Genomic DNA, 25837 nt, shown 5'->3' with positions numbered 1-25837 from the left:
AGGTTTTGATTTTATGAACCTGTCAGAAGAGTTTTTTTCTGCACTTCACTCCGTATTTCAAGTGGCATTCCACACTTTAGCACTCTTGGCCCGTCTCCTCCTCAGTTCAGCATCTTGCGTTCTGTGCATTACATTGCGTTCCATCTCACATTTCAAGTATGTTCTAATGAGCCCGAGTATTTTCTCAAACGGCGCCAACACTTCATCCCTTTGTCTTTGACCTCTTCCAGGTGCAGTACAGCGATGCGCAGAGTGGCAAGGACTTTGTGACCTATCTGACACTCTCTCCTGTGCAAATGACTTTTCACGGCACCGGGAGCACCCTCCAAGCGAGCCATGACCAGGTATGTTCACTGAAAATATTTTTTAGCCAGAAGTGGTTCTAATTTTATAGCTGTTCAGTACGATATGAGTTTAAGATAAATTTGTAAAATTATCAGCTATATAAAAAATAAAACTATCTACTTATCAATAAATGCTTTGTAAATTTCATTTGGGGTTTTGGGTTTTTCCCTCCTTTTTGTTTGGTTTTCTCACTGCAACTCTGGCGTTGCAACGCCTTGTATTCAAAAATGAGACTCTTTGTCTTGTGCTGGCCAAGCAGAAAAGCACTTGCTTACATTCTATCATCTAAACATAGGACGCCCTTTTGTCCGGCACTCTTCAAAGCTTTAATAAAGGGCCGTTCCCGTTTTGAATGGGCCGGCTGACAGGGGGCTAGCGCTGCCGCCGCTAACACAGAGCCGAGCCAATATGGGCCGGCAGGTCTACGTCCTCTGGACCTGTTGTTGCCAGGAGCACTGGGGCATGACCGAATGTTAGGAAAGGCCTTTTCTTCCTCTGTACAGTGTGCGAGCGTGGCCACAAAGGGAAGACCCGACAATAAGGGCTTGCTCGGAATCAGCAGCCCCCCAAACACTGACGCTTGAATAAAGTAGGCCGAAAGGCCCGATAGATTTGGGCAGTTTACCTAGACGGTCACGTGCGCCGTTGAGCTAGCTGTAAATAGAATGGAACAACTTCTCGCTTATTGTCACATTTACATTTATTTTCCCTGGGAGAGAATTATTTCAGGAAGTTGTTGGATTGCTTTGTGCGTCAGTAACGAACAGATCGTGACAAAACCACAAATTTCTACTTTTAACAATGGATTGAGAAAACATCTTTCCATAAATGTTAGTCATCAAAGGCTTTGGGATAAATTTTAATTTAATGGCTAATTTAGACATTTTGACCTAATTGTATGCGCGTTTGGCAGCCAGTTATTAAACTTGGTCGAATGTCTTAAGTTTGTGTGAGTCACATACAATCAAAGAAATTATTTAAAGAATGTGAGTTGGTTTCTGAACCTCAATCTGGCCTGCGCATTGTGAATGCACATTCATTTTTCTTTTCCGGCTTGCCAATCAATTGTTTCGCGTGGCACTTGTTGGCCTTGGCTCACGCTCTTCTTTCCCATACACATCATAGATGTCAAAGATGCACAGCAGTTATTGATCTATTGTGAGTTTTGTCGAGAAGAAGGGAAAAACAACTCTTGTACGAGAGACGCAAGTCCAGTATTGTGAAAGCTACGGCCACGGCTATTGATTGTCAGATCTGTCATTTTAACAATGCGCTGTTATTCATCGAGCACAGAGAAGCATCCAAGCCAAAGACAACACTGTGCTCGAGTGCCACGACTCTTTAGCTTTGTGCAGACATTCCTGACGGGATAATATTCGTTTGGGTGTATTTGAGAGAGTTGCATAGCTGAGGCTTCCTGACCTTGTTGCCATCCGTTTAGTCGCATCTGTCAAACACATGCAAGCCTGGAAGGAATCGCTACACTGGCGGCGCTTCGCATCAAACCAAAAGCTGTCAACAAGTCTGACATTTTTAACTCAGCATTTTAATTACTTTGCTGCTTTGACTTACAAGTGGCGCAACGTGAAATTCTTGATCGGTTTTGTTAAGAATAACATTGGTTAGAGCTCATCGCGAGTGGTCGTATTTGGATTTTTTTTTTTTTTTTTTTTTTTTTTTTTTTTTTTTTTTTACAAGGCATGTGTGTGTTTGTTCTCCAGAGCTGAAGTAAGTCTCTGGCAGTCAGTCTGTGGCGGCAGTGAGACACCGGGGGGGCTGAGGCCCACTGGGCTGGACGTGAGGTGTCGCTGATGCAACATGAGCGGCCTGCAATCGAAAATGACAGGGGTGACTGTTGTCTCCCACCGCAGTGGCTCTCTCTATGTATTTGTGTGTCTCATTGCGTGCAATAATGTCCTCAGCTGAGCCACCGCCATCCGCGGGGTCCCGGCTCCCAAATTGTCAGCTGTGGCATGAATGAATGAGCAATTCTAGATGATTTTATTTGATGTGGGTGAAAAACTATTTGCTGTCATCCCTTGAAATATTTGAATTCCTCAACTAGCCAGGCAGTGACTCTGTTGTGGGGGTCTGCTATGTTTGTGACAAAGTGGCAGCCAGATGATCCATGGGACCGATGTCTTGGTGTGATGGTCTTCTCAGAACCCCCGTGTAGCTAGCGCGGGAGAACAGCAGGTGAGCTTGCGTTTGATGTCCTCCTTCCCGACTGGAGTGCAGACGTTACCCCAGGCTGGGCTCCTCTCAGGGGGTCCCTCTCAAGTGTTACCCAAGCAGGCAGGCAGCTGTCCTCCCGGCTTCTCTGTCTACACTTTATATCCCCAAACTCTACACCTGGATGGATCCTAAATCACTGGGTGTGATCGAATAGCAGACTGCATTCTGCGTTGACTCTTCCTGGAAATTAGGAGCACTGATTTCCAAATTTGGGATTGAGATTTTGTCACTTGTCAATGTAAAATGCTGTTAATTAAATTGGTCAAATAGTGTTAGGTAGGGATTTTTGGGTCAGTACTTTGGATGTATAATATTTTAAGATAAAGAAATAGCAAAGAAAATCTTGTTTTTTTCTGATGTAGATTTTAGTATCGGTGGCTGGTATTGAAACCTTCCAAAATTGCCTGATACCTTAAAATAGGTCCAGTATATAAATTTGAAAGCTCCAATAAGTAGCCATCGACCTGACCTAATTTAAATAACAAAGAAAAATAGCATTCATGTTCGAGCCAAAATCTGTTTTTTGTTAATTCCAAATTTCCTGCCTGTTGAAATTTAATGAAGGCGCTGATAGATTGTAGGAGGTGGCAGCTCCCATCCTTCCATCGTAATTAGCTCGCATCACGCAGGCCCTGAGTGAGAGCTACACCTCCCGTGTACTCCCTCCAAGAAGCTAGTTACCTCTCCTCCCTCGCAAGCCAGAACCTCTACCGTCAAGCATACTGCACCCCACCATCCATCACTCAAATGCGTCTGCATGCATGCCCTCTTCAGGAAACACCTTTCAAACCACAAGATTAGGGAGTGGATAGGAGCAGTGAAAGAATGATGGAGGAGGAAGGAGCTGGCTTACCCATCCAGAAAGGGGAGCGAAAAGGTAGAGAAGAAAAAAAGTGGAGAGAAATTGATTGAGTGGGGGATATGAGAGATTGATTGAGACAGCAGATGATGAAATGGGGGATTCAAGTGATTCCTTACACCCCCCCCTACCCCAAGAATAAACATGAACTTGCCCATTCATTAGGAGACTTGTTGATAGCTCTCAGTGGCCCTTTGGAAGCATTAGCTTGTCTGTTAAGCGATGACATCGTGGGGGAAGTCAATAAACACACTTCAGCTGGATTCAAGACAAACTGCTAACGGATATTTCCAAAACCTATTTGTGTATTAGAAACGTCGTGACTTGTGCAAAAAAAAAAAAAAAAAAAGTTTCTTCAGAGGTTAGCAGGTGTTGCTACCCAGATTAGCATCTGTGAGTATACAAATAAATCATACTCCTCAGCCACACCTCTGTGATGGCGTAAAGGTAAGAAAAGTGTTAGCTTCATTATCACCTCTGTGTCAAGAAGGCCAAGTTGTTTGGCCGGCGGCCTCGCAACCGTGTTTTACTCGAAGTGTGATATTCCTCGCGTACGACTTTTAACATCGATTCCTCAGCCCATCGCACTTCCTTTTAATCATCACCCTGAGGGAGGCATTTAACTGTCAGCCTACCCTAGCGCTCTTTGTCGCATCTTTGCCTCATTAGACTAATGTCATTTGACACTGAGTGATAGCGGGACTCGCTGAAAAGGTCCCCAAGATAAGGGCTGGCTTTCTAATCTTTGCTTTGCGATCTGGTGGTGTGACAACTGTGATGTATGTCACCTGTGGAGAAAACGCATTTTCTACCACCTACGCATTTAGCTTTTTACTTTGCCAGTGGGAATGTATTTCTGCTTTGATTTGACATTATGTAACCTGAATGGTGTCTCTTAGTCTAATTCCTCCCTCTCACTATGCAAATGTGACCTTTGTGGCCATCAGGGGCAAGTCAAATACAGGCAGATTTTTTTTTTTTTTTTTGCCCTTCTTCGTGGCCAAGTGTGGTCTGTCTGCCCATCAACAAGATTACCCAAGTAGCCAATATATTGTGTTTTTATGGACAAATGTGGATTGTAGTGAGGTCACCAACCTCTGAGTGTCCTTTTTTGTGGTTTAGCTCTGAATTTGAAGGCTATCACTCAGCCTTGTAAGTTGCCTCCCACTTAGAAAGATGTAAATCTTATTCTTTCCACTCAATATAAGTTAAAGGATGCTATCTGTGGCCATGAATCAGGCCCAAAGTGACTCTCACTGTTGAGCAGCAGGTAACAGCGCTTATAGTGGTGGGAGTCCAGTCATTAAAGCCCCGCGTCAGGATCACTGCTTTTGTGGCAGCGTACTGAGTTATGGACATGAGCGTAACGACTGGGGAATGTTTTTCTGTCTGTCTGAGACACCCCTCTACCTCCAGCCCTCCCCGCTCTGCTCCCCCGCTGCCACCGCCTTCCTCTCATCTGGATGTTAACGCATTCTCAGGCCTCAAGCAGCAGACATTTTGAAACACTCAAAAACAACAGCCACGTCGGGGGTTAACACTAGTTACGACTGAGGTGTCACAGACTCCTGTGGTTTGTGTAAACACTGCGTGCGTGCGTGCGTGCGTGCGTGCGTGCGTGCGTGCGTGCGTGCGTGCGTGCGTGCGTGCGTGCGTGCGTGCGTGCGTGCGTGCGTGCGTGCGTGCGTGCCTGCCTGCATCATAACAGCACCGTCATGGTCTTGCGAAGCTCTGCAAATGCAAGAATGGGGGATTTTGGGAGACACGCTGTCAGTGATTATTAACTGAGATTTGTTGAGAACACAAAGTGTGCCTAACTTATTTTGGTAAACGTTGAGCAAATTCTTCCACATTGCTGTTGAATGTCATTCAGCATTCTGGAAAAGAAGGAAAAACACCAGTTTAAATTAAACTTAATATTTTTGAACACCCCTATATTGAGGGGTTCCACAAGGTTCTATGCAAAGCCCCCTGGTATTCCTGTCTTTTGCGGGAAAAAATATTGTAATTTTCCATAACATGCCAGGCTTTATGTGATTCTATTTTTTCTATCCCAAAATTTCCTCAAATCAAATCTCTTCCATTCACTCGCTCCCATCCCCCCCCCCCCCCCCCCCCCCCCAAACACACACACATTTCTCTGCTGTGCCCACAGAGTAAATGTGGAACCGTGTGAGCCTTTAGGAGGACTTTGAAATGAGACATCAGAGGATTCTACCCTTCTCAATGAAGCCAGCTTGATTTATAAGAGAGACAGGACTGGGTGGGGGGGGGTTGGTTTCTGGAAGCACACAAGGCTATGAGGTCTTCCATTAGTACCCTGACCTCTGTTTCATGCGGGCAACCACTGCATGAGAGGAGAAGAATGGAGGGATGGATGGTGGGCATGGGGGGGGGGGGGGGGGGGGGAACTTTCCCGTTTTTTTTTTTTTTTTTTTTTTTTAGGAGGGGGCCGTAGAAAGTCTGCTATTTGCATTTTCAAGTCAGGCAGCAGAAATGAGAAACCCAAGCTCGATCATTTGTCAGCAGCCTGGGGTGTCCTGATCCCTCTCTCAGGCCCAGCCCGTCTCCCGTTGGCTTTTACGGTCCTCCTTACAGTTTTACCATCTGCAATCCAATTAGTTGGCTCTTAATCACGTGGTAAAGTGCAGCACCTTCCTGGTGTTTACTGTCTGTTTGCAATGCTGTAAAAAGCTGTGAGGTGTCTCAAACAAAAAAGAAAAAAAACCTGCCGGCAAAGGATTTAATACTCCCTCCCACTACCAGCATCAGTAGCTAAAAAAAAAATGTGGTAATTGCATCTGTTGCGCCCATTTTCTGGAATTTTAGTGTGGGGCAGAATGAGCATAGTGAATTTGAACTAATTTTGGATGAATTAAAATGGAGCTCTAGCTTAGCTTGATTGAGTTTTAATCACTATCTGCATCAGTGTCGTGTCAGTGAGCTCGCTCATCACATCAGTCTCCAAACCTAATCCATAATATTGCTGGGCTCCTGCTGATATTTTCCGCTCGTGTTTATTAGCTTTTCTTGAAACCCCTGCTTTCTTCAACACAACTGCCGCACCGTTCAAAGAGGGATGTGTGATTTTAGTATCCATTACATTCCAGTTTTATTTATTCCAGTCCATCTTTGTTAAGTTAGCAAAGCCCCCGGATGTGTCAGTTGGTCGGTCGGACGACGTCTACCTGGTAACTTCATTTCAGCAAGGTGGAATTTATTGTTTTCAGTAAACATGCTTGATATATAATCTGTCTACAGCACGCAGTGCCAGTTGCTGTAGAAACGCTCGCAGGTTTTCATAACATTTCAAGCACTCCCTTAAACCCAATGGCTCTCAACTAAGATGGCCTACCTAGTCTATCGAACGCACGGAGTAATGAGAAACAGTCTCGGGGTCTGGTGGCAATCCGTAGGAAATGATAAAACACCACAACGGGTTTTACAGGCGTGTCCCTCGTGTGTACAAGGGCGATTCAACGTCAACACGGAGAGGAGGGGAGCGACAGGAAGAGATGAGAGGAAGCCGATGTAAAACGCTAACTGGTCCTCACTTGTTACCGGATGTCCTTGTCTAGCAAACGTCCAATTTCACTCTTGTCCGACGTGGGAAACCTTTTGGATGGCAGATGGCAGTAAAACACTTAACTCCTCTCACCTTAGCCTTCCGTAGATGGCATTCCCAAGGTGCTCCTTTTCCACACCTTCAAGTCCTCCCCATTAAATCTTCTCATCTGTTTTTGACAGTTTGAAAAGTTGCATTTCTGACCAATCGCTCCAATTTAATTTGATTTAATTACGGGTCGCTCCATCCACTCCGTATGATCATGTCTCAAAACTTCCACTTGGAAACCTGCTGTCAAACCTTGTCGTCATGTAAACAAAGGGCCAAAACAAGACTATTTCTGACGGTAACGCCGGCCAAAGACGAGCTTGACAATGGAGAAGTGGGCCGCCCTTTGGGAATGACCAGTATCGCTCTGCTCATAAAAGAATGCGTCTGAAAGTCGGCCATTTCTTCCCACAGCTTTCTGTTTGTCCCCAAGGGCAATTTGAGTCTTAATAGCGCGGGATTAGACAAAGACGAGTTTCCCTGTGGGCCATAGATAACACATTGATCTCCGCAGGTGGATGTGATGTGATGGAGTACTAATTTGAAGTCACAGAGGACAGCTAATAAAGAACCGTCACAGTCATAAAGCTGAGTCCACAATCTCCCACCAAATATTTTTCAGTTATCACATCAGCGTTACAATATTTGGAAAATGTCACGGCAGGCCACCCCCAAAAAATGTAGGAAATAACCAATTTAACTTGCGTTCAATTTAAGTGGGCCCGGATTTCTTCTGTTTGTGAGGTTTAGGAAACATATTTGTGACACACAAGGCCTTAAGGTACTTTCCACAGCCCTTCTCAGATTCATTCTTCACTTTCATCACATGCTTTATTTAGCCACTGATTCATCAGCTAAGACGGGGATTAGTTTGCAATATCGAAAGTAGACGGAGACTCCCCAGTCTGACTCGCTCGCCGTGGGTGTCGGATCCCGTTTGTCTTTTGTTCCTATGAATCGCTCTCGTAAAGGCCGCTTTCTTTCTCAATCGCAAAGAGGCAGACCGTTGCTCGTCTGTCTTGGAACGCTACGCTGACAAGGCTCAAGCGTGGTATGCGCTTCTACCTGCCCTCGGCCTTTGCCCATATGTTCTGAATTACGCCCGAGGAGATGCAGCTCAATGATGGGGGGGGGGATAAAGCAGGCCTCTCCGGCCCAAATGACGCATGACACGGCGTTTCGCCCCAGGCCCTTATTTATGGCTTCCCATGTCAGCGAAGGCTTGCTCCCCTGGGGAGCCTCGAGGACCCACCGGCGAAGCGAGAAATCCATCCGCATGCCATCCCCCTTTGGGATTTCTCATAACCGTAATGTGGCAGTGTCCGCACATAACTGCGATGTATGCCGGAATCAAATACATTTCCTCATTGCGAAGTTTGTTCAGCTGTAGCAAAAGCTACGGTGGGGAAAAAAAAAGCCAGGCGGCACATGTGAACGGCTTCAGAGGAATTAACGTCATGTCGGGCCGTGGCACACACTGCTTCTTTTATCAATGCCTCTGATGTGGGAGAGGATGTGAAATCTGGAGAGAGAGTGAGGAAGCCATTTTTGGTGAGAAGTTCTGACTACATTTTCTCTGTAGTTGCTCAAGAGTCCATGTACATATAGCAGCGTATTAACAAATAAATGCCGACTCTGGCAGCACTTATGCACACACAGGTGTTCCCCAGGAGCTGTCATGGAACTTTTCTGTGATCCCGGTCCAGGCTGCAAACACGGACCGAGGCAAAGCAAAGGAATTTTGACTAAATGAAAGCCAAGGGTTTGGGGAAAAAAGCTCAAGACTTTCATGACAAAAGAATAAATGATAAAGAAATCACCAACGCGATAACATGAGATGAAGGCTCGACCACCGGTATCAGTTTCTTTGCGGTTGTGGGCGGGAAGAACATTGTCACGTTTTTTTATTTTTTTTATTTTTTTGGAAACAGTACAATATATCCCACTTTAGATGTCCGACAAAGACGACACTCATTTTCTCCAGCTTCTCCCTGTTAAGCTCCCTGTTTGAAATCCACTCTGCTCATTGTTTAGTCTAGCCGACATCCCTTAGATCATTCTCATCAGAATGCTTTTCATGTCTAAGAGTCTCACCACTTTATTGCAAAGCTCACTAATCATTGTCTGTAACATCTCTGGTTTCTTTTATGTAATTGAGTCACTTCACTGTTTAGCAATGATCATTCATCAATTGGTAGCTGAAGCCTGCTTCCTTTCCCCCTCATTGACTTTATACTTGAATGCACCTGCATCTTGCTGTTTCCCATGTCCCTTAGTTTTATTAACATGTGGAATATGAATTGCATGATGGGAGCTTCTCGACGTCAGTGGTGTCAAACTAATTTTTTGTTGCGGGCCACATCGTAGTTATTTTTTCCCTTGTGGGGCCATTAATGACTATCATATTGTTGCATACACACAACAGAATCCAGCATTAAAATAATTTTCTAATTTATTTTCAAAGTGGGGTTTTAAAAAAATATTTACAATTTTTAACAAGAAACTATGCCTCTGTAGGCCACATAAAATGATGTGGTGGGCCGGATCCGGCCCCCGTGCCATGGGTTTGACACCTGTGGTCTATATCATAAGCTAAATTTTAAGCAGGTATTTTTCTCCTGTGTTTTTCTTGCCATCTCCCCAGCCAGCCTAACTTGGCCTTTCCTCTCTAACTAGCCTTCACTAGAACCCAGCAGTCCTGCAGTGAGATCTGACACAGGAGTCCGATTTGTCTGGGTCAATGTGATCCAACAAGCCATTAGATCCATCAGGCCGATGCATGGTACTCCTGGGAGAACGGGCTTTTTGTTTGGCTAAGCCGTTGATGGAATCAAAGCCTCTGTTGGGGAAGCCATTAACAGAGCAGCAGGCCCAGTAAAATGAGCCGCTCTTGTCACTCGGCATCAGAAAGTCTGCTACGGTTGCAGATCGTCCTCAGACGGCGGCGGCGGCCCGTTTCGACTGCTGCTCGTCCAAGCCTTTGAACCACGAGAAGCTAAATAGAGCCAATGTGTGAGGTGGGCACGGGGGTATTATCGGAAGGAGACTAAGTGAAAGAAGGACTAATGGGACTTTTTGGGTTTGTGATCATAAAAATGTACATATCATTTTGATTTGGATGAAGAATGTGATAATCATTTAAAAATTGTCCTCCGTTGCCACAGATAGGCCCAATATTTGTCCTGGAGATTGCCTGCCTTGGCCCTTATGCATGCCTGTCGTATATCAGCAGCTCTGCCACCGTCAGGCCACTGATTTATGGTTGTTTATCTCCACACACACGCACACCCTACACACACATATCCTAAAACAGATGGGCCGCAGTTATTTACCTAAGGGGGGGGGGGGGGGGGGGGGGGGGCAAAGCTGATTGAATAAATACAACAAACAAAGAGTTCATTTTTTATTTCTTCACTTGCTACATCTTCCTGTTTATAACCAAGCATCTAAAAATAAAAAGTGATTCAAAAGACAAAATGCTCTAATAGTGATTTACATTGATTAGCTTTTCACGAGAATCCAAAATAAATCCCAACAGTACAATTTCTCAAAGCTGTCTTGCTCTGTTGTTGCAAGCGTCGCAGATTTTCTTTTGTCAGTTTGATGGGTAAAATCCAGATTTTGACCTTTGCTTCCTTCACTCATAAATTGTAATTCCTGCCTGAGCTTTCTCATAATCTGAAGTCTAACAAATTTTGCGGTTTTCTTACTCAAGCTTTACCTACGCTGTTCTCCTCCCTTGTCTGTTATCTCATTTCTGATCCACCTGATAGGCCTGATCCAATGTTATGGACAGAAAACGTGTTGAAAGAACCTTGAAATGGGTTCTGGGAGAACAGATGTTCAATATGCTCCGCCGTGCCTGGACAACATCAGATGGGCCCGTTTCTACAAGTGGCCTTCAATTTGTGGTCCAACTCAATAGCTGGTCAATAAGTCCCAAAACTCTTAAGGACTCTTGATTGGCTGCCCTTGTTTATTAAGCTGCGACATTTGGGCATACAGATCAGTCACTCGCTCATATTGACTTGGCAGCAAGTGGAAATGTTAAGGCGGTAACACTAGACAAACACAGAGAACAGAGGAGCCAAAGACAACACGGAGGGAAGGGAAAGTTTCCTGCTGGCCTGGCATTGTCTTTCCCAGAGTTAAGTGTCACTCTCCTCGCCTCTCCTCCCTCCCACTCAATGGTGCTCTCTTCCTCCCTGTGCATTCACTCCACCATCTGTTCTTCCCTCTCTTCTCAGGCTGCTCTAAGTGCCTTGAAACAGCTGTCGGAGCAGGGACTGGACCCGGTGGACAAGGTACCGAGCATCACCGTCCCGGCTCCCATTAGAGTGAGATGTCCCACTAATGCTACATCCAAGCGGACAGACTTTCTTCGCATAACTTCCCTCGTTCCCAAAACCCCTTCGCCCGCCATGAGCTCGTTAGGAAAGGAAAGAGGATGAGGAAATCCCTGTCCATCATTTCTGGAATACTTTCCTCGTAGGTGTCCACTGGAGAAAAAAAAATATATATACGTATGTATATTTTCTTGCAGCTCGTGTTGAAAAGCAGAAGAAAGGGAGGAAAGACAACTTTGTAGAATAATAATTAGTAATAATTCAAAATGATCATCAGCAATAACATTTTGGGAATACAAACAAATTGAAGTCACTCAATATGAATTATGAAATATCCATCCATCCATCTTCTTCCGCTTATCCGGGGTCGGGTCGCGGGGGCAGCAGCTTTAGGAGGGACTCCCAGACTTCCCTCTCCCCAGCCACTTCATCCAGCTCATCCCGGGGGATCCCAAGGCGTTCCCAGGCCAGCTGAGAGACATAGTCTCTCCAGCGCGTCCTGGGTCGTCCCCGGGGTCTCCTACCGGTGGGACATGCCCGGAACACCTCCCCAGGGAGGCGTCCAGGAGGCATCCTGATAAGATGCCCGAGCCACCTCATCTGGCTCCTCTCAACGTGGAGGAGTAGCGACTCTACTCCGAGTCTCTCCCGGATGACCGAGCTTCTCACCCTATCTCTAAGGGAGAGCCCGGACATCCTGCGGAGAAAACTCATTTCGGCCGCTTGTATCCGAGATCTCGTTCTTTCGGTCACGACCCATAGCTCGTGACCATAGGTGAGGGTAGGAGCGTAAATCGACCGGTAAATTGAGAGCTTTGCCTTTTGGCTCAGCTCTCTCTTCACCACAACGGACCGGTACAGGGTCCGCATTACTGCCGACGCTGCACCGATCCGCCTGTCGATCTCACGCTCCATCCTCCCCTCACTCGTGAACAAGACTCCAAGATACTTGAACTCCTCCACTTGGGGCAGGATCTCATCCCCGATCCGGAGAGGGCATTCCACCCTTTTCCGATCGAGGACCATGGACTCGGATTTGGAGGTGCTGACCCTCGTCCCGACCGCTTCACACTCGGCTGCGAACCGTTCCAGCAAGAGCTGGAGATCACGGCCTGAAGAAGCCAACAGCACCACGTCATCTGCAAAAATCAGAGACGCGATGCTGAGGTCCCCAAACCGGACCCCCTCAACGCCTCGGCTGCGCCTAGAAATTCTGTCCATAAAAATTATGAACAGAATCGGTGACAAAGGGCAGCCTTGGCGGAGTCCAACCCTCACTGGGAACGAATCCGACTTACTGCCGGAAATGCGGACCAGACTCTGGCATCGGTGATACAGGGACCGAACCGCCCTTATCAGTTGGCTCGGCACCCCGTACTCCCGAAGCACCCTCCACAGAACCTCCCGAGGGACACGGTCGAACGCCTTCTCCAAGTCCACAAAACACATGTGGACTGGTTGGGCGCACTCCCATGCACCCTCGAGGATCCTGCCAAGGGTGTAGAGCTGGTCCACTGTTCCACGGCCAGGACGAAAGCCACACTGCTCCTCCTGAATCCGAGGTTCGACCTCCCGACGGACCCTCCTCTCCAGCACCCCTGAATAGACCTTACCAAGGAGGCTGAGGAGTGTGATTCCCCTGTAATTGGAACACACCCTCCGGTCCCCCTTCTTAAAGAGGGGAACCACCACCCCAGTCTGCCAATCCAGAGGCACTGTCCCCGATGTCCACGCAACGTTGTAGAGGCGTGTCAGCCATGACAGCCCCACAACATCCAGAGCCTTTAAGAACTCCGGGCGGATCTCATCCACCCCCGGGGCCTTGCCACCAAGGAGTTTTTTAACTACCTCAGTGACTTCGACCCCAGAGATTGGAGAATCCGCCTCAGAGTCTCCAGGCCCTGCTTCCTCAATGGAAGGCGTGTAGGTGGAATTGAGGAGGTCTTCGAAGTATTCTCCCCACCGACTCACGACGTCCCGAGTCGAGGTCAGCAGCACGCCATCCCCACTGTAAACAGTGTTGACGTTGCACTGCTTCCCCCTCCTGAGACGCCGGATGGTGGACCAGAATTTCCTCGAAGCCGTCCGAAAGTCATTCTCCATGGCCTCACCGAACTCCTCCCACGCCCGGGTTTTTGCCTCAGCAACCGCCGAAGCCGCGTTCCGCTTGGCCATCCGGTACCTGTCAGCTGCCTCTGGAGTCCCGCAGGCCAAAACGGCCCGATAGGACTCCTTCTTCAGCTTGACGGCATCCCTTACCGCCGGTGTCCACCAGCGGGTTCGGGGATTGCCGCCACGACAGGCACCAACGACCTTACGGCCACAGCTCCGGTCGGCCGCCTCAACAATGGAGGCGTGGAACATGGTCCACTCAGACTCAATGTCCCCCGCCTCCCCCGGGACGTGGGAAAAGCTCTGCCGGAGGTGGGAGTTGAAGCTCTTCCTGACAGGAGATTCTGCCAGATGTTCCCAGCAGACCCTCACAGAGCGTTTGGGTCTGCCAGGTCGGACCGGCATCTTCCCCCACCCACGGAGCCACCCCACCACCAGGTGGTGATCAGTTGACAGCTCCGCCCCTCTCTTCACTCGAGTGTCCAAAACATGCGGCCGCAAATCCGATGACACGACTACAAAGTCGATCATCGAACTGCGGCCTAGGGTGTCCTGGTGCCAAGTACACACATGGACACCCTTATGTTTGAACATGGTGTTCATTATTGAAAATCCGTGTCGAGCACAGAAGTCCAACAATAGAACACCGCTCGGGTTCAGATCAGGGGGGCCGTTCCTCCCAATCACGCCCTTCCAGGTCTCACTGTCATTGCCCACGTGAGCATTGAAGTCACCCAGTAGAACGATAGAGTCCCCAGAAGGAGCGCTCTCCAGCACTTCCTCCAGGGACCCCAAGAAGGGTGGGTACTCTGAGCTGCCGTTTGGTGCATAGACACAAACAACAGTCAGGACCCGTCCCCCCACTCGAAGGCGGAGGGAGGCTCCCCTCTCGTTCACCGGGGTGAACCCCAATGTGCAGGCGCCCAGCCGGGGGGCAATAAGTATACCCACACCTGCTCGACGCCTCTCACCGTGGCCAACTCCAGAGTGAAAGAGAGTCCAGCCCCTCTCGAGAGGGCTTGTACCGGAACCCAAACTGTGTGTGGAGGCTAGTCCGACTATATCTAGTCGGAATCTTTCTGCCTCGCACACCAGCTCGGGCTCCTTTCCAGCCAGAGAGGTGACATACCATGACATTCTGCAGCCGGGGATCAGACCGCCAAGGTCCCTGCCTTTGGCTGCCGCCCAGCTCACATTGCACCCGACCCCTTCGGCCCCTCCCACAGGTGGTGAGCCCATGGGAAGGGGGACCCACGTTTCCATTTCGGGCTATGCCCGGCCGGGCCCCAGAATTATGAAATAAATACAGATATTTCCTCCAGTGACATGTCCTCATTCCATATCCTAACGTATCACTCCCCCGCCCCCTCTTGTGACATGCTTTTCATATCCATTAGAAGCTGAAGGACTCGCTAGGGTAACACAAGGAACAGGTCAGACAAATTCTCCAGACGGCCCAGACAGCAACGCAATTTGCTTTTGTGTCCGCAGAGCACCGAAACCTGCGGGAGGGACGACGGACATTAAACAGACTAACTCAGGCACCACCACTCAGGTCTGCACGGATTCAAAGGCTGTCGTCCAGGAGCTGACCCACCCCCCCCTCTCTTTTTTTTCTCTCTTGGGAACACAGCCCCGCCCCCCGCCTGAGCCCGCAATGTAACTAATCCGCCCCTTCCACACACACACACACACACACACACACACACACACACACACACACATACACACACACACACACACACACACACACGCACACGCACACACACAAGCTTTTCCTTTCCCTTTCCCCCCCACGATGGCCACTGTATCCTGCATAACCTGTCAACATGCAATAGGGTGGATGTGCACCATGAAGCAACCCCCCCCCACACACACACACACACACACACACACACCCCCACAATTACCCTAGTCTATGTGAAGACAACACTATCTCCACACATTAGTGACCCGTTGCGTCTCGGTTTCGCAAAATAATGAGAATCAAGCGATATGCATGGTCCTGTATTAATTGAAGGGATGTCCAACGTTCCCACCAGATTCATATTTGTCGGTATGGTTAACACAAATATGTACATCATGGCATTAAACTACAAAAAGAAACATTTTAGACGAGCGAAAAAAGCTTGTAGCTTCTGTGTTTCGGGGCTTTCTGTTTCTTTTATTCTGTTCTTACTCTAACAATGCTTGAGTACTGTATTTAAAATTAACCAATGCCAGTGCTGTGAAAGTTCTAGTCGTTGTCTTCATATATAGTCACCTAGCTTACCTTGTATGCTGACGTAAAAAAAATGAGTTCATCTATCTATATGAACGTGTATGAATTGCAAGAGTATCATATTCTGAAAATTAACACAATAAACGTTTTTTTTTCATGCGGACAAAAGTGGCGAGACGCGAAGGTCGGACCGGCTTCGTCCGTCTGAACTTGTCCCCGCCCCTGGCGCGGCATCACAGCAGCGTCACATGCCTGACAATAATAAACGGGCCATGATGTGTGCCCAGTATAATTGTGAAGTCGCTATAAGTAGCTGCAGTGATTCTGTGCCAGTGGAGCATCCCCGCCCGCTTGCCCGCCCGCCACCGTTTCGTCGATCACATCTACGCCCCATTGTGTGTGTCTTGTTGACCCGTCGCAACATCGACTGGGTGCTTTTTATTGCCGGTGTCAGTATGAGATTGTTGAGAACGACGTGACTTCAGTGTTTGTTTTTGTTGTTGGAATGCAGTAAAAACACCTCAGTTCATGTGGAGAAACATGTCCGTGTCTTCTTATACCTCGAAATTAAGAATTCAGGGGAAGCTCACTAGTTGTGCTCAGTGCAGGGGCGGATCTATTCTAATCGGATCGTGGGCCGTGGGACACCCCAAATGTCAGGAAATTCCCAAATTATTTGTCTCATCACCTTTGACCAAAAGCTGAATTTTTTTTCTAAATAACTACGTATATTACATGAAGAATATAAGATTGCTTGATTGGATGACATATTTTTTTCTATACTGCTAACCATCCATTCTTCCTTCTATTGATCTCCGATGGCATATATGCATAACCTGTGCATTTCCGTCACCTGTTTGCTGGCGTGGCACCTGTGCCGCCCTCTGCCGTTCCTTCTCGGCCAGATAGAGAAGGGGGGGGGGGGGGTGTTAGCCACGCTGACTAATGGACTCAGCTGGCAGCTACATCTGCTAGCTATTGAGTAGCGCCAAGGCTGTTCACACGCATTAGTGGCACATCTCTATTCCTGAAGCTTGATCATGCACTGGCAGAGCTGCTTTAGGCCATGTTGAGGTCCCAGATAAATCGCCTGGCTCAGAAGAGCCAGGATAGGAAGTGAACCTCCATGTTTAGAATAGAAAGAAAATCAATGTGGCAGCAGAGCAATACCAAATGTTGGAGACATCGATTTATTTATTTTTCTTTCCCCAACTGTGTGTGTGTGTGTGTGTGTGTGTGTGTGTGTGTGTGTGTGTGTGTGTGTGTGTGTGTGTGTGTGTGTGTGTGTGTGTGTGTGTGTGTGTGTGTGTGTGTGTGTGTGTGTGTGTGTGTGTGTGTGTGTACTTGTTTTTATTAGTATGGGGGGTCCGAAGACAGGGAGCCCACCAACAAAGTGGGGCCCTGTGTCGTTGTGGGGTCCAAAATCATGGACCCCACTCGGGAAACCACTCTAAAACAGCTTGAAATGCTCTAACAACATGCCTCACGAATTTTTTTCACTTACCCCTCATGGTCGCAATGTTGAGAATTGTGTGTGTGAAGTGTGTGTGCTCAGTAGCGGCCCCCCGACCATGGCAAGTGGTATTGCAAGTATACACACTACCGGAAGTGTGTGTGATTCAACCAATCAGGGCACCTCGTGATCCGAGTGTTGATTAAGAAAATAAAATGCTATTTCCTGTAGATTTAAACCAGGTAATTATTATTTTAGTAACCATAGCAGCTAAAATAATACTGTAAACATAAAATTCCTGCATTACAATTGCAATTTATCTACGTTATTTAATATTCATTACACTTGCTTTATAAAAATACGCTCATTCTATTAGGCTTATTTTAAAAACTGTCTCGTGCATTTTTCATGTTCTAAACATAAAAATAAAGGTATAAATAAATAGTAATTTATTCTTTACCATCAGTTTACATATTAGTTAAATCAGCATCTCGTGCATTTTTCATGTTCTAAACATAAAAATAAAGGTATAAATAAATAGTAATTTATTCTTTACCATCAGTTTACATATTAGTTAAATCAGCAGGTATTGCATGTGTTAGCTTCATGCGGCTAAAACCACCAGCTTAACGTCACTTCGCCACGTGTGACGCCGCCAGACTGAGACTGCTCCGCGACGAAGACACGCTGCTCATAACGAAACACAACATACACGGTGAGTAAATCAACTGCATGTAAATACTAAGTACAAGAAACTGATGTAGAAATGCTTTTTGTCCAGACCCCGAGGGGTTTATATGCAATGATTATGGCTTCGGATTCGGTATATTGTCACTCGGATGGCGTAACGTTTTCCCCTCAGACAGTCCGGCTTTTTAACTTGTTATTCATCTTAGCTTGCAGTGGTTTTAAAAACAATGGTGTAAAAGAGAACGACAGAATGTATAATTGCTCCGTGTTATATTCAGGATGATTTCGATGTGCTAATGTTTCATAATTGCTAAGCCCAGAACCGGACTCTGGCCGTAATTGCCGAAACCACTTCAAAACTCGTCAAACACGTGTGTGCTCAGTGTTATGATATATCTGCATGTCTTCTGTATTTCTCGGTGGTTTTCTATCATGTAAGAATGCTTTCTTTAAATAACACAAGCATTCTGACGCAAATAAAACTATCCGGAAACTAGCTTATTGGCTAATTAGCTACCGCTAATCAGGATGCTACGTTCACTTTTCAAACACAAACATAATAAAAACGAGTTGGTAGCTCCTGAAAAGTATAACGAGTTATACTGGTAAAACTATTGAAATAACTTTTCTTTGGATGCAGCACCTGGTTGGAACTGTGACTAGTTAAAAGTAACAAAGCTCAGCTTCAAACCGACAAACATTTTCATTAATATATCAGTATTTTCTGAAAAATATTCTTTCTTTAATCACTCTTGTTCTGTTAGTTCTCAGGCCAGGCTTATTCCTTCAGTCTTTATACAGTGGATGATTACAAATCTTTTAAAATTAATATAGAGTGCTTGTTAAAGTTCTCTCTGCCATGTTTTGAATTATTTTTTAGAGCCAGAAATGTCCAAAAGGAAAGCAAGAAAAAAGCCTGCTGATGAAGCAGCCTTTTACATTTAATCCTCAAAGGACAAACCTGGACTAGTGGAAAGATTTATTGATGATCAAAAAGGTAATAAACTCATTTTTAGACCATTTATCCATTAAGTATATATTTATTTATTTTATAAAACAACACAAAAAACAATCAAATTCAGATTGGTTGTTGTATTTCTGTTTCTAAGCGAGAACTTAGTATTAAAATTGTAAGATAACACCACAATTATTTGGTTAAAGGTGTATCTTAAAGAAATATTTTCTCATAACCAATGGTTTTATATAAAATGTCCTTGCAGGAAGAGGCGTGTTTGCTACCCAGCACTTTGAACAAGGAGAGTTCATCTTATAATACAGGGGTCAACTTCTGTCAGCAGAAAAATGCCAAACAAGCAAGTACTCTGAAAAGGAGAGTACATTTCTCTTTGACTTTGAATGGCAGAATCATTACTGGTGGTATGTATATCCAAATATTTTCTATACAATAATTATGAACTCTAGAAAGAGACTGGAATAAAATACCCTAAATTAGTGAGTCACTCAGAAGCAATATTTCAATAACACATCAGGATTGTGGCATTAACAATTTTTTTTATTTAGTGCTATGATGTTCAAAAAGACATTGTTTCCCCCTCAACTTTTCTTTTGAGATGTTGCAAGTTTTTATTTCTGTAAGCCAACTTTTATTTTACTAAAAAACTAGTTATATGATACAAAATGTTTGATTTCTGTTTTTTCTTTCCTAGTATTGATGCATCAACAGAGGATGGCTCTCTTGGAAGATTAGTGAATGACAACCACAAGTCTCCAAACTGCACCATGAAAAAAATAGTAAATGACGAGCCCCATTTGTGCCTTTTTGCCATCAAAAACATAGAAATGGGAACTGAAATCAATTACAACTATGGTGATTCTAAATGGCCATGGCGTGAAAAAGTAAGTCAGTAAGATCAAGTATGCAAGTTGGAATATTAATTTGTTATTAAAAAAAAGGAAGATTTTTGTCTCTTTTATTTGAATTACTCTCAGTATGATGTTGGTAAGTTATTTGTGGTTTTGATTCCAGGTGACAGGCTCTCAGGCTCCTGTTGACGGTGCGCTGCCTGAACCAGCCAGAACTTGGCAGGACTCTGGCCCTGATGATAACATCAAACAAGATGCCAGCCAACAGGTAACATTCAGTTAGACTTTGTTGTAAGAAATAAACTTTGTAGACCTTTTCTTGTTCTCTTAGTTTACAGCTTTTAGTTGGAAAGCTGTTCTTTAGTCAGAAGGTACCTTAAACAGCATTCAGCCAACCATTGGATCACATGGTTTTAGTGGTTCTCCTCATAGAGCCCAAACGAACCAGTGGCACACACACCTATAAAAGGATTGTTGAAACATGCGCCCATGGGTGTCCAACCAAGCCAATCATTCACACACACATAACAGATTTCTGATGGCTACTTGTGGGGCCCTCCGTATGGATCTAAAGTTGTCTTGGTTATTCCAACCAAGCCAATCATTCACACACACACAATAACAGATTTCTGATGGCTACTTGTGGGGCTCTCCGTATGGATCGAAAGTTGTCTCATGTTTTTAGATCATATTTTGGTTATGGACATTATGGAGGCTGATTATATTACAGCTATAGTTCCACACATCCTCAACAGCAAAACGACTAAAGTGTCATGCTGAAGGATGCTCCACTACATCCATAAAGATGCTGTTATAGGACCTGATTAGACATCAGGTCTGACTGGAACACTTTAGTTAGAAAAGCTTGTTTGGTTTTGGGGACTAACTTCACATGATTTAACTATACAGGTCTTGAGTCTGTCATTTGTGGTGTCTGTATGATGTTGGTAAGTTATTTGTGGTTTTAATTCCAGGTGACAGGCTCTCAGGCTCCTGTTGACGGTGCTAAGCCTGAACCAGCCAGAACTTGGCAGGACTCTGTCCCTGATGATAACATCAAACAAGATGCCAGCCAACAGGTAACATTCAGTTAGACTTTGTTGTAAGAAATCAACTTTGTAGACCTTTTCTTGTTCTCTTAGTTTACAGCTTTTAGTTGGAAAGCTGTTCTTTAGTCAGAAGGTACCTTAAACAGCATTCAGCCAACCATTGGATCACACGGTTTTAGTGGTTCTCCTCATAGAGCCCAAACGAACCAGTGGCACACACACCTATAGAAGGATTGTTGAAACATGCGCCCATGGGTGTCCAACCAAGCCAATCATTCACACACACATAACAGATTTCTGATGGCTACTTGTGGGGCCCTCCGTATGGATCTAAAGTTGTCTTGGTTATTCCAACCAAGCCAATCATTCACACACACACAATAACAGATTTCTGATGGCTACTTGTGGGGCCCTCCGTATGGATCAAAGGTTGCCTCATGTTTTTAGATCATATTTTGGTTATGGACATTATGGAGGCTGATTATATTACAGCTATAGTTCCACACATCCTCAACAGTTAAACGGCTAAAGTGTCATGCTCAAGGATGCTCCACTACATCCATAAAGATGCTGTTATAGGACCTGATTAGACATCCAGAACTGACTGGAACACTTTAGTTAGAAAAGCTTGTTTGGTTTTGGGGACTAACTTCACATGATTTAACTATACAGGTCTTGAGTCTGTCATTTGTGGTGTCTGTATGATGTTGGTAAGTTATTTGTGGTTTTAATTCCAGGTGACAGGCTCTCAGGCTCCTGTTGATGGTGCGCTGCCTGAATCAGCCAGAACTTGGCAGGACTCTGACCCTGATGATAACATCAAACAAGATGCCAGCCAACAGGTAACATTCAGTTAGACTTTGTTGTAAGAAATAAACTTTGTAGACGTTTTCTTGTTCTCTTAGTTTACAGCTTTTAGTTGGAAAGCTGTTCTTTAGTCAGAAGGTACCTTAAACAGCATTCAGCCAACCATTGGATCACATGGTTTTAGTGATTCTCCTCATAGAGCCCAAACGAACCAGTGGCACACACACCTATAGAAGGATTGTTGAAACATGCGCCCATGGGTGTCCAACCAAGCCAATCATTCACACACACATAACAGATTTCTGATGGCTACTTGTGGGGCCCTCCGTATGGATCTAAAGTTGTCTTGGTTATTCCAACCAAGCCAATCATTCACACACACACAATAACAGATTTCTGATGGCTACTTGTGGGGCCCTCCGTATGGATCGAAAGTTGTCTTGGTTATTCCAACCAAGCCAATCATTCACACACACATAATAACAGATTTCTCATGGCTACTTGTGGGGCCCTCCGTATGGATCGAAAGTTGTCTTGGTTGTTCCAACCAAGCCAATCATTCACACACACATAATAACAGATTTCTGACAGCTACTTGTGGGGCCCTCCGTATTGACCGAAGGTTGTCTCATGTTTTTAGATCATATTTTGGTTATGGACATTATGGAGGCTGATTATATTACAGCTATAGTTCCACACATCCTCAACAGCAAAACGGCTAAAGTGTCATGCTGAAGGATGCTCCACTACATCCATAAAGATGCTGTTATAGGACCTGATTAGACATCAGGGCTGACTGGAACACTTTAGTTAGAAAAGCTTGTTTGGTTTTGGGGACTAACTTCACATGATTTAACTATACAGGTCTTGAGTCTGTCATTTGTGGTGTCTGTATGATGTTGGTAAGTTATTTGTGGTTTTAATTCCAGGTGACAGGCTCTCAGGCTCCTGTTGACGGTGCGCTGCCTGAACCAGCCAGAACTTGGCAGGACTCTGACCCTGATGATAACATCAAATAAGATGCCAGCCAACAGGTAACATTCAGTTAGACTTTGTTGTAAGAAATAAACTTTGTAGACCTTTTCTTGTTCTCTTAGTTTACAGCTTTTAGTTGGAAAGCTGTTCTTTAGTCAGAAGGTACCTTAAACAGCATTCAGCCAACCATTGGATCACACGGTTTTAGTGGTTCTCCTCATAGAGCCCAAACGAACCAGTGGCACACACACCTATACATGGATATTTGAAACATGCGCCCATGGGTGTCCAACCAAGCCAATCATTCACACACACATAACAGATTTCTGATGGCTACTTGTGGGGCCCTCCGTATGGATCGAAAGTTGTCTTGGTTATTCCAACCAAGCCAATCATTCACACACACATAACAGATTTCTCATGGCTACTTGTGGGGCCCTCCGTATGGATCGAAAGTTGTCTTGGTTATTCCAACCAAGCCAATCATTCACACACACATAATAACAGATTTCTGACGGCTACTTGTGGGGCCCTCCGTATTGACCGAAGGTTGTCTCATGTTTTTAGATCATATTTTGGTTATGGACATTATGGAGGCTGATTATATTACAGCTATAGTTCCACACATCCTCAACAGCAAAACGGCTAAAGTGTCATGCTGAAGGATGCTCCACTACATCCATAAAGATGCTGTTATAGGACCTGATTAGACATCAGGGCTGACTGGAACACTTTAGTTAGAAAAGCTTGTTTGGTTTTGGGGACTAACTTCACATGATTTAACTATACAGGTCTTGAGTCTGTCATTTGTGGTGTCTGTATGATGTTGGTAAGTTATTTGTGGTTTTAATTCCAGGTGACAGGCTCTCAGGCTCCTGTTGACGGTGCGCTGCCTGAACCAGCCAGAACTTGGCAGGACTCTGACCCTGATGATAACATCAAACAAGATGCCAGCCAACAGGTAACATTCAGTTAGACTTTGTTGTAAGAAATAAACTTTGTAGACCTTTTCTTGTTCTCTTAGTTTACAGCTTTTAGTTGGAAAGCTGTTCTTTAGTCAGAAGGTACCTTAAACAGCATTCAGCCAACCATTGGATCACACGGTTTTAGTGGTTCTCCTCATAGAGCCCAAACGAACCAGTGGCACACACACCTATAGAAGGATTGTTAAAACATGCGCCCATGGGTGTCCAACCAAGCCAATCATTCACACACACAACAGATTTCTGATGGCTACTTGTGGGGCCCTCCGTATGGATCTAAAGTTGTCTTGGTTATTCCAACCAAGCCAATCATTCACACACACACAATAACAGATTTCTGATGGCTACTTGTGGGGCCCTCCGTATGGATCGAAAGTTGTCTCATGTTTTTAGATCATATTTTGGTTATGGACATTATGGAGGCTGATTATATTACAGCTATAGTTCCACACATCCTCAACAGCTAAACGGCTAAAGTGTCATGCTGAAGGATGCTCCACTACATCCATAAAGATGCTGTTATAGGACCTGATTAGACATCAGGTCTGACTGGAACACTTTAGTTAGAAAAGCTTGTTTGGTTTTGGGGACTAACTTCACATGATTTAACTATACAGGTCTTGAGTCTGTCATTTGTGGTGTCTGTATGATGTTGGTAAGTTATTTGTGGTTTTAATTCCAGGTGACAGGCTCTCAGGCTCCTGTTGACGGTGCTCTGCCTGAACCAGCCAGAACTTGGCAGGACTCTGACCCTGATGATAACATCAAACAAGATGCCAGCCAACAGGTAACATTCAGTTAGACTTTGTTGTAAGAAATAAACTTTGTAGACCTTTTCTTGTTCTCTTAGTTTACAGCTTTTAGTTGGAAAGCTGTTCTTTGGTCAGAAGGTACCTTAAACAGCATTCAGCCAACCATTGGATCACACGGTTTTAGTGGTTCTCCTCATAGAGCCCAAACGAACCAGTGGCACACACACCTATACATGGATATTTGAAACATGCGCCCATGGGTGTCCAACCAAGCCAATCATTCACACACACATAACAGATTTCTGATGGCTACTTGTGGGGCCCTCCGTATGGATCGAAAGTTGTCTTGGTTATTCCAACCAAGCCAATCATTCACACACACATAATAACAGATTTCTCATGGCTACTTGTGGGGCCCTCCGTATGGATCGAAAGTTGTCTTGGTTATTCCAACCAAGCCAATCATTCACACACACATAATAACAGATTTCTGACAGCTACTTGTGGGGCCCTCCGTATTGATCGAAGGTTGTCTCATGTTTTTAGATCATATTTTGGTTATGGACATTATGGAGGCTGATTATATTACAGCTATAGTTCCACACATCCTCAACAGTTAAACGGCTAAAGTGTCATGCTCAAGGATGCTCCACTACATCCATAAAGATGCTGTTATAGGACCTGATTAGACATCCAGAACTGACTGTAACACTTTAGTTAGAAAAGCTTGTTTGGTTTCGGGGACTAACTTCACATGATTTAACTATACAGGTCTTGAGTCTGTCATTTGTGGTGTCTGTATGATGTTGGTAAGTTATTTGTGGTTTTAATTCCAGGTGACAGGCTCTCAGGCTCCCGTTGATGGTGCGCTGCCTGAACCAGCCAGAACTTGGCAGGACTCTGACCCTGATAATAACATCAAACAAGATGCCAGCCAACAGGTAACATTCAGTTAGACTTTGTTGTAAGAAATAAACTTTGTAGACCTTTTCTTGTTCTCTTAGTTTACAGCTTTTAGTTGGAAAGCTGTTTTTTAGTCAGAAGGTACCTTAAACAGCATTCAGCCAACCATTGGATCACACGGTTTTAGTGGTTCTCCTCATAGAGCCCAAACGAACCAGTGGCACACACACCTATAGATGGATATTTGAAACATGCGCCCATGGGTGTCCAACCAAGCCAATCATTCACACACACATAAAAGATTTCTGATGGCTACTTGTGGGGCCCTCCGCATGGATCGAAAGTTGTCTTGGTTATTCCAACCAAGCCAATCATTCACACACACATAATAACAGATTTCTGATGGCTACTTGTGGGGCCCTCCGTATGGATCTAAAGTTGTCTTGGTTATTCCAACCAAGCCAATCATTCACACACACATAATAACAGATTTCTGATAGCTACTTGTGGGGCCCTCCGTATGGATCGAAGGTTGTCTCATGTTTTTAGATCATATTTCGGTTATGGACATTATGGAGGCTGATTATATTACAGCTATAGTTCCACACATCCTCAACAGTTAAACGGCTAAAGTGTCATGCTCAAGGATGCTCCACTACATCCATAAAGA

General features: G+C 45.2%; 1 protein-coding gene and 1 long non-coding RNA gene across 3 annotated transcripts in view; both read left to right on the top strand.

Annotated features, from left to right (window-relative positions):
- stau2 (staufen double-stranded RNA binding protein 2) overlaps window positions 1–16270 on the top strand; it is a 52659-nt gene extending 36389 nt beyond the window's left edge. The window contains exons 13-15 of one of the 2 annotated variants that reach the window (XM_049749285.1): window positions 231–344; window positions 11300–11356; window positions 15002–16270. In XM_049749285.1, the coding sequence (XP_049605242.1) occupies window positions 231–344; window positions 11300–11356; window positions 15002–15037 (207 nt within the window). In that variant the 3' untranslated portion in view covers window positions 15038–16270. The remainder of the gene's footprint in view (window positions 1–230; window positions 345–11299; window positions 11357–15001) is intronic. The other variant, XM_049749286.1, reaches the window with a different exon arrangement.
- Window positions 16271–23305: 7035 nt separating this feature from the next.
- Window positions 23306–25187, top strand: LOC137839682 (uncharacterized). Its single transcript, XR_011085742.1, has 3 exons — window positions 23306–23490; window positions 24195–24299; window positions 25101–25187. It is a non-coding gene; the product is annotated as an uncharacterized lncRNA (long non-coding RNA).
- The last annotated feature ends 650 nt before the right edge of the window (window positions 25188–25837 follow it).

Source organism: Syngnathus scovelli, chromosome 18 (assembly GCF_024217435.2).
Source record: "Syngnathus scovelli strain Florida chromosome 18, RoL_Ssco_1.2, whole genome shotgun sequence".
NCBI classification, from domain to species: Eukaryota; Metazoa; Chordata; class Actinopteri; order Syngnathiformes; family Syngnathidae; genus Syngnathus; species Syngnathus scovelli.
This window is presented reverse-complemented; position numbering and strand designations above follow the sequence as displayed.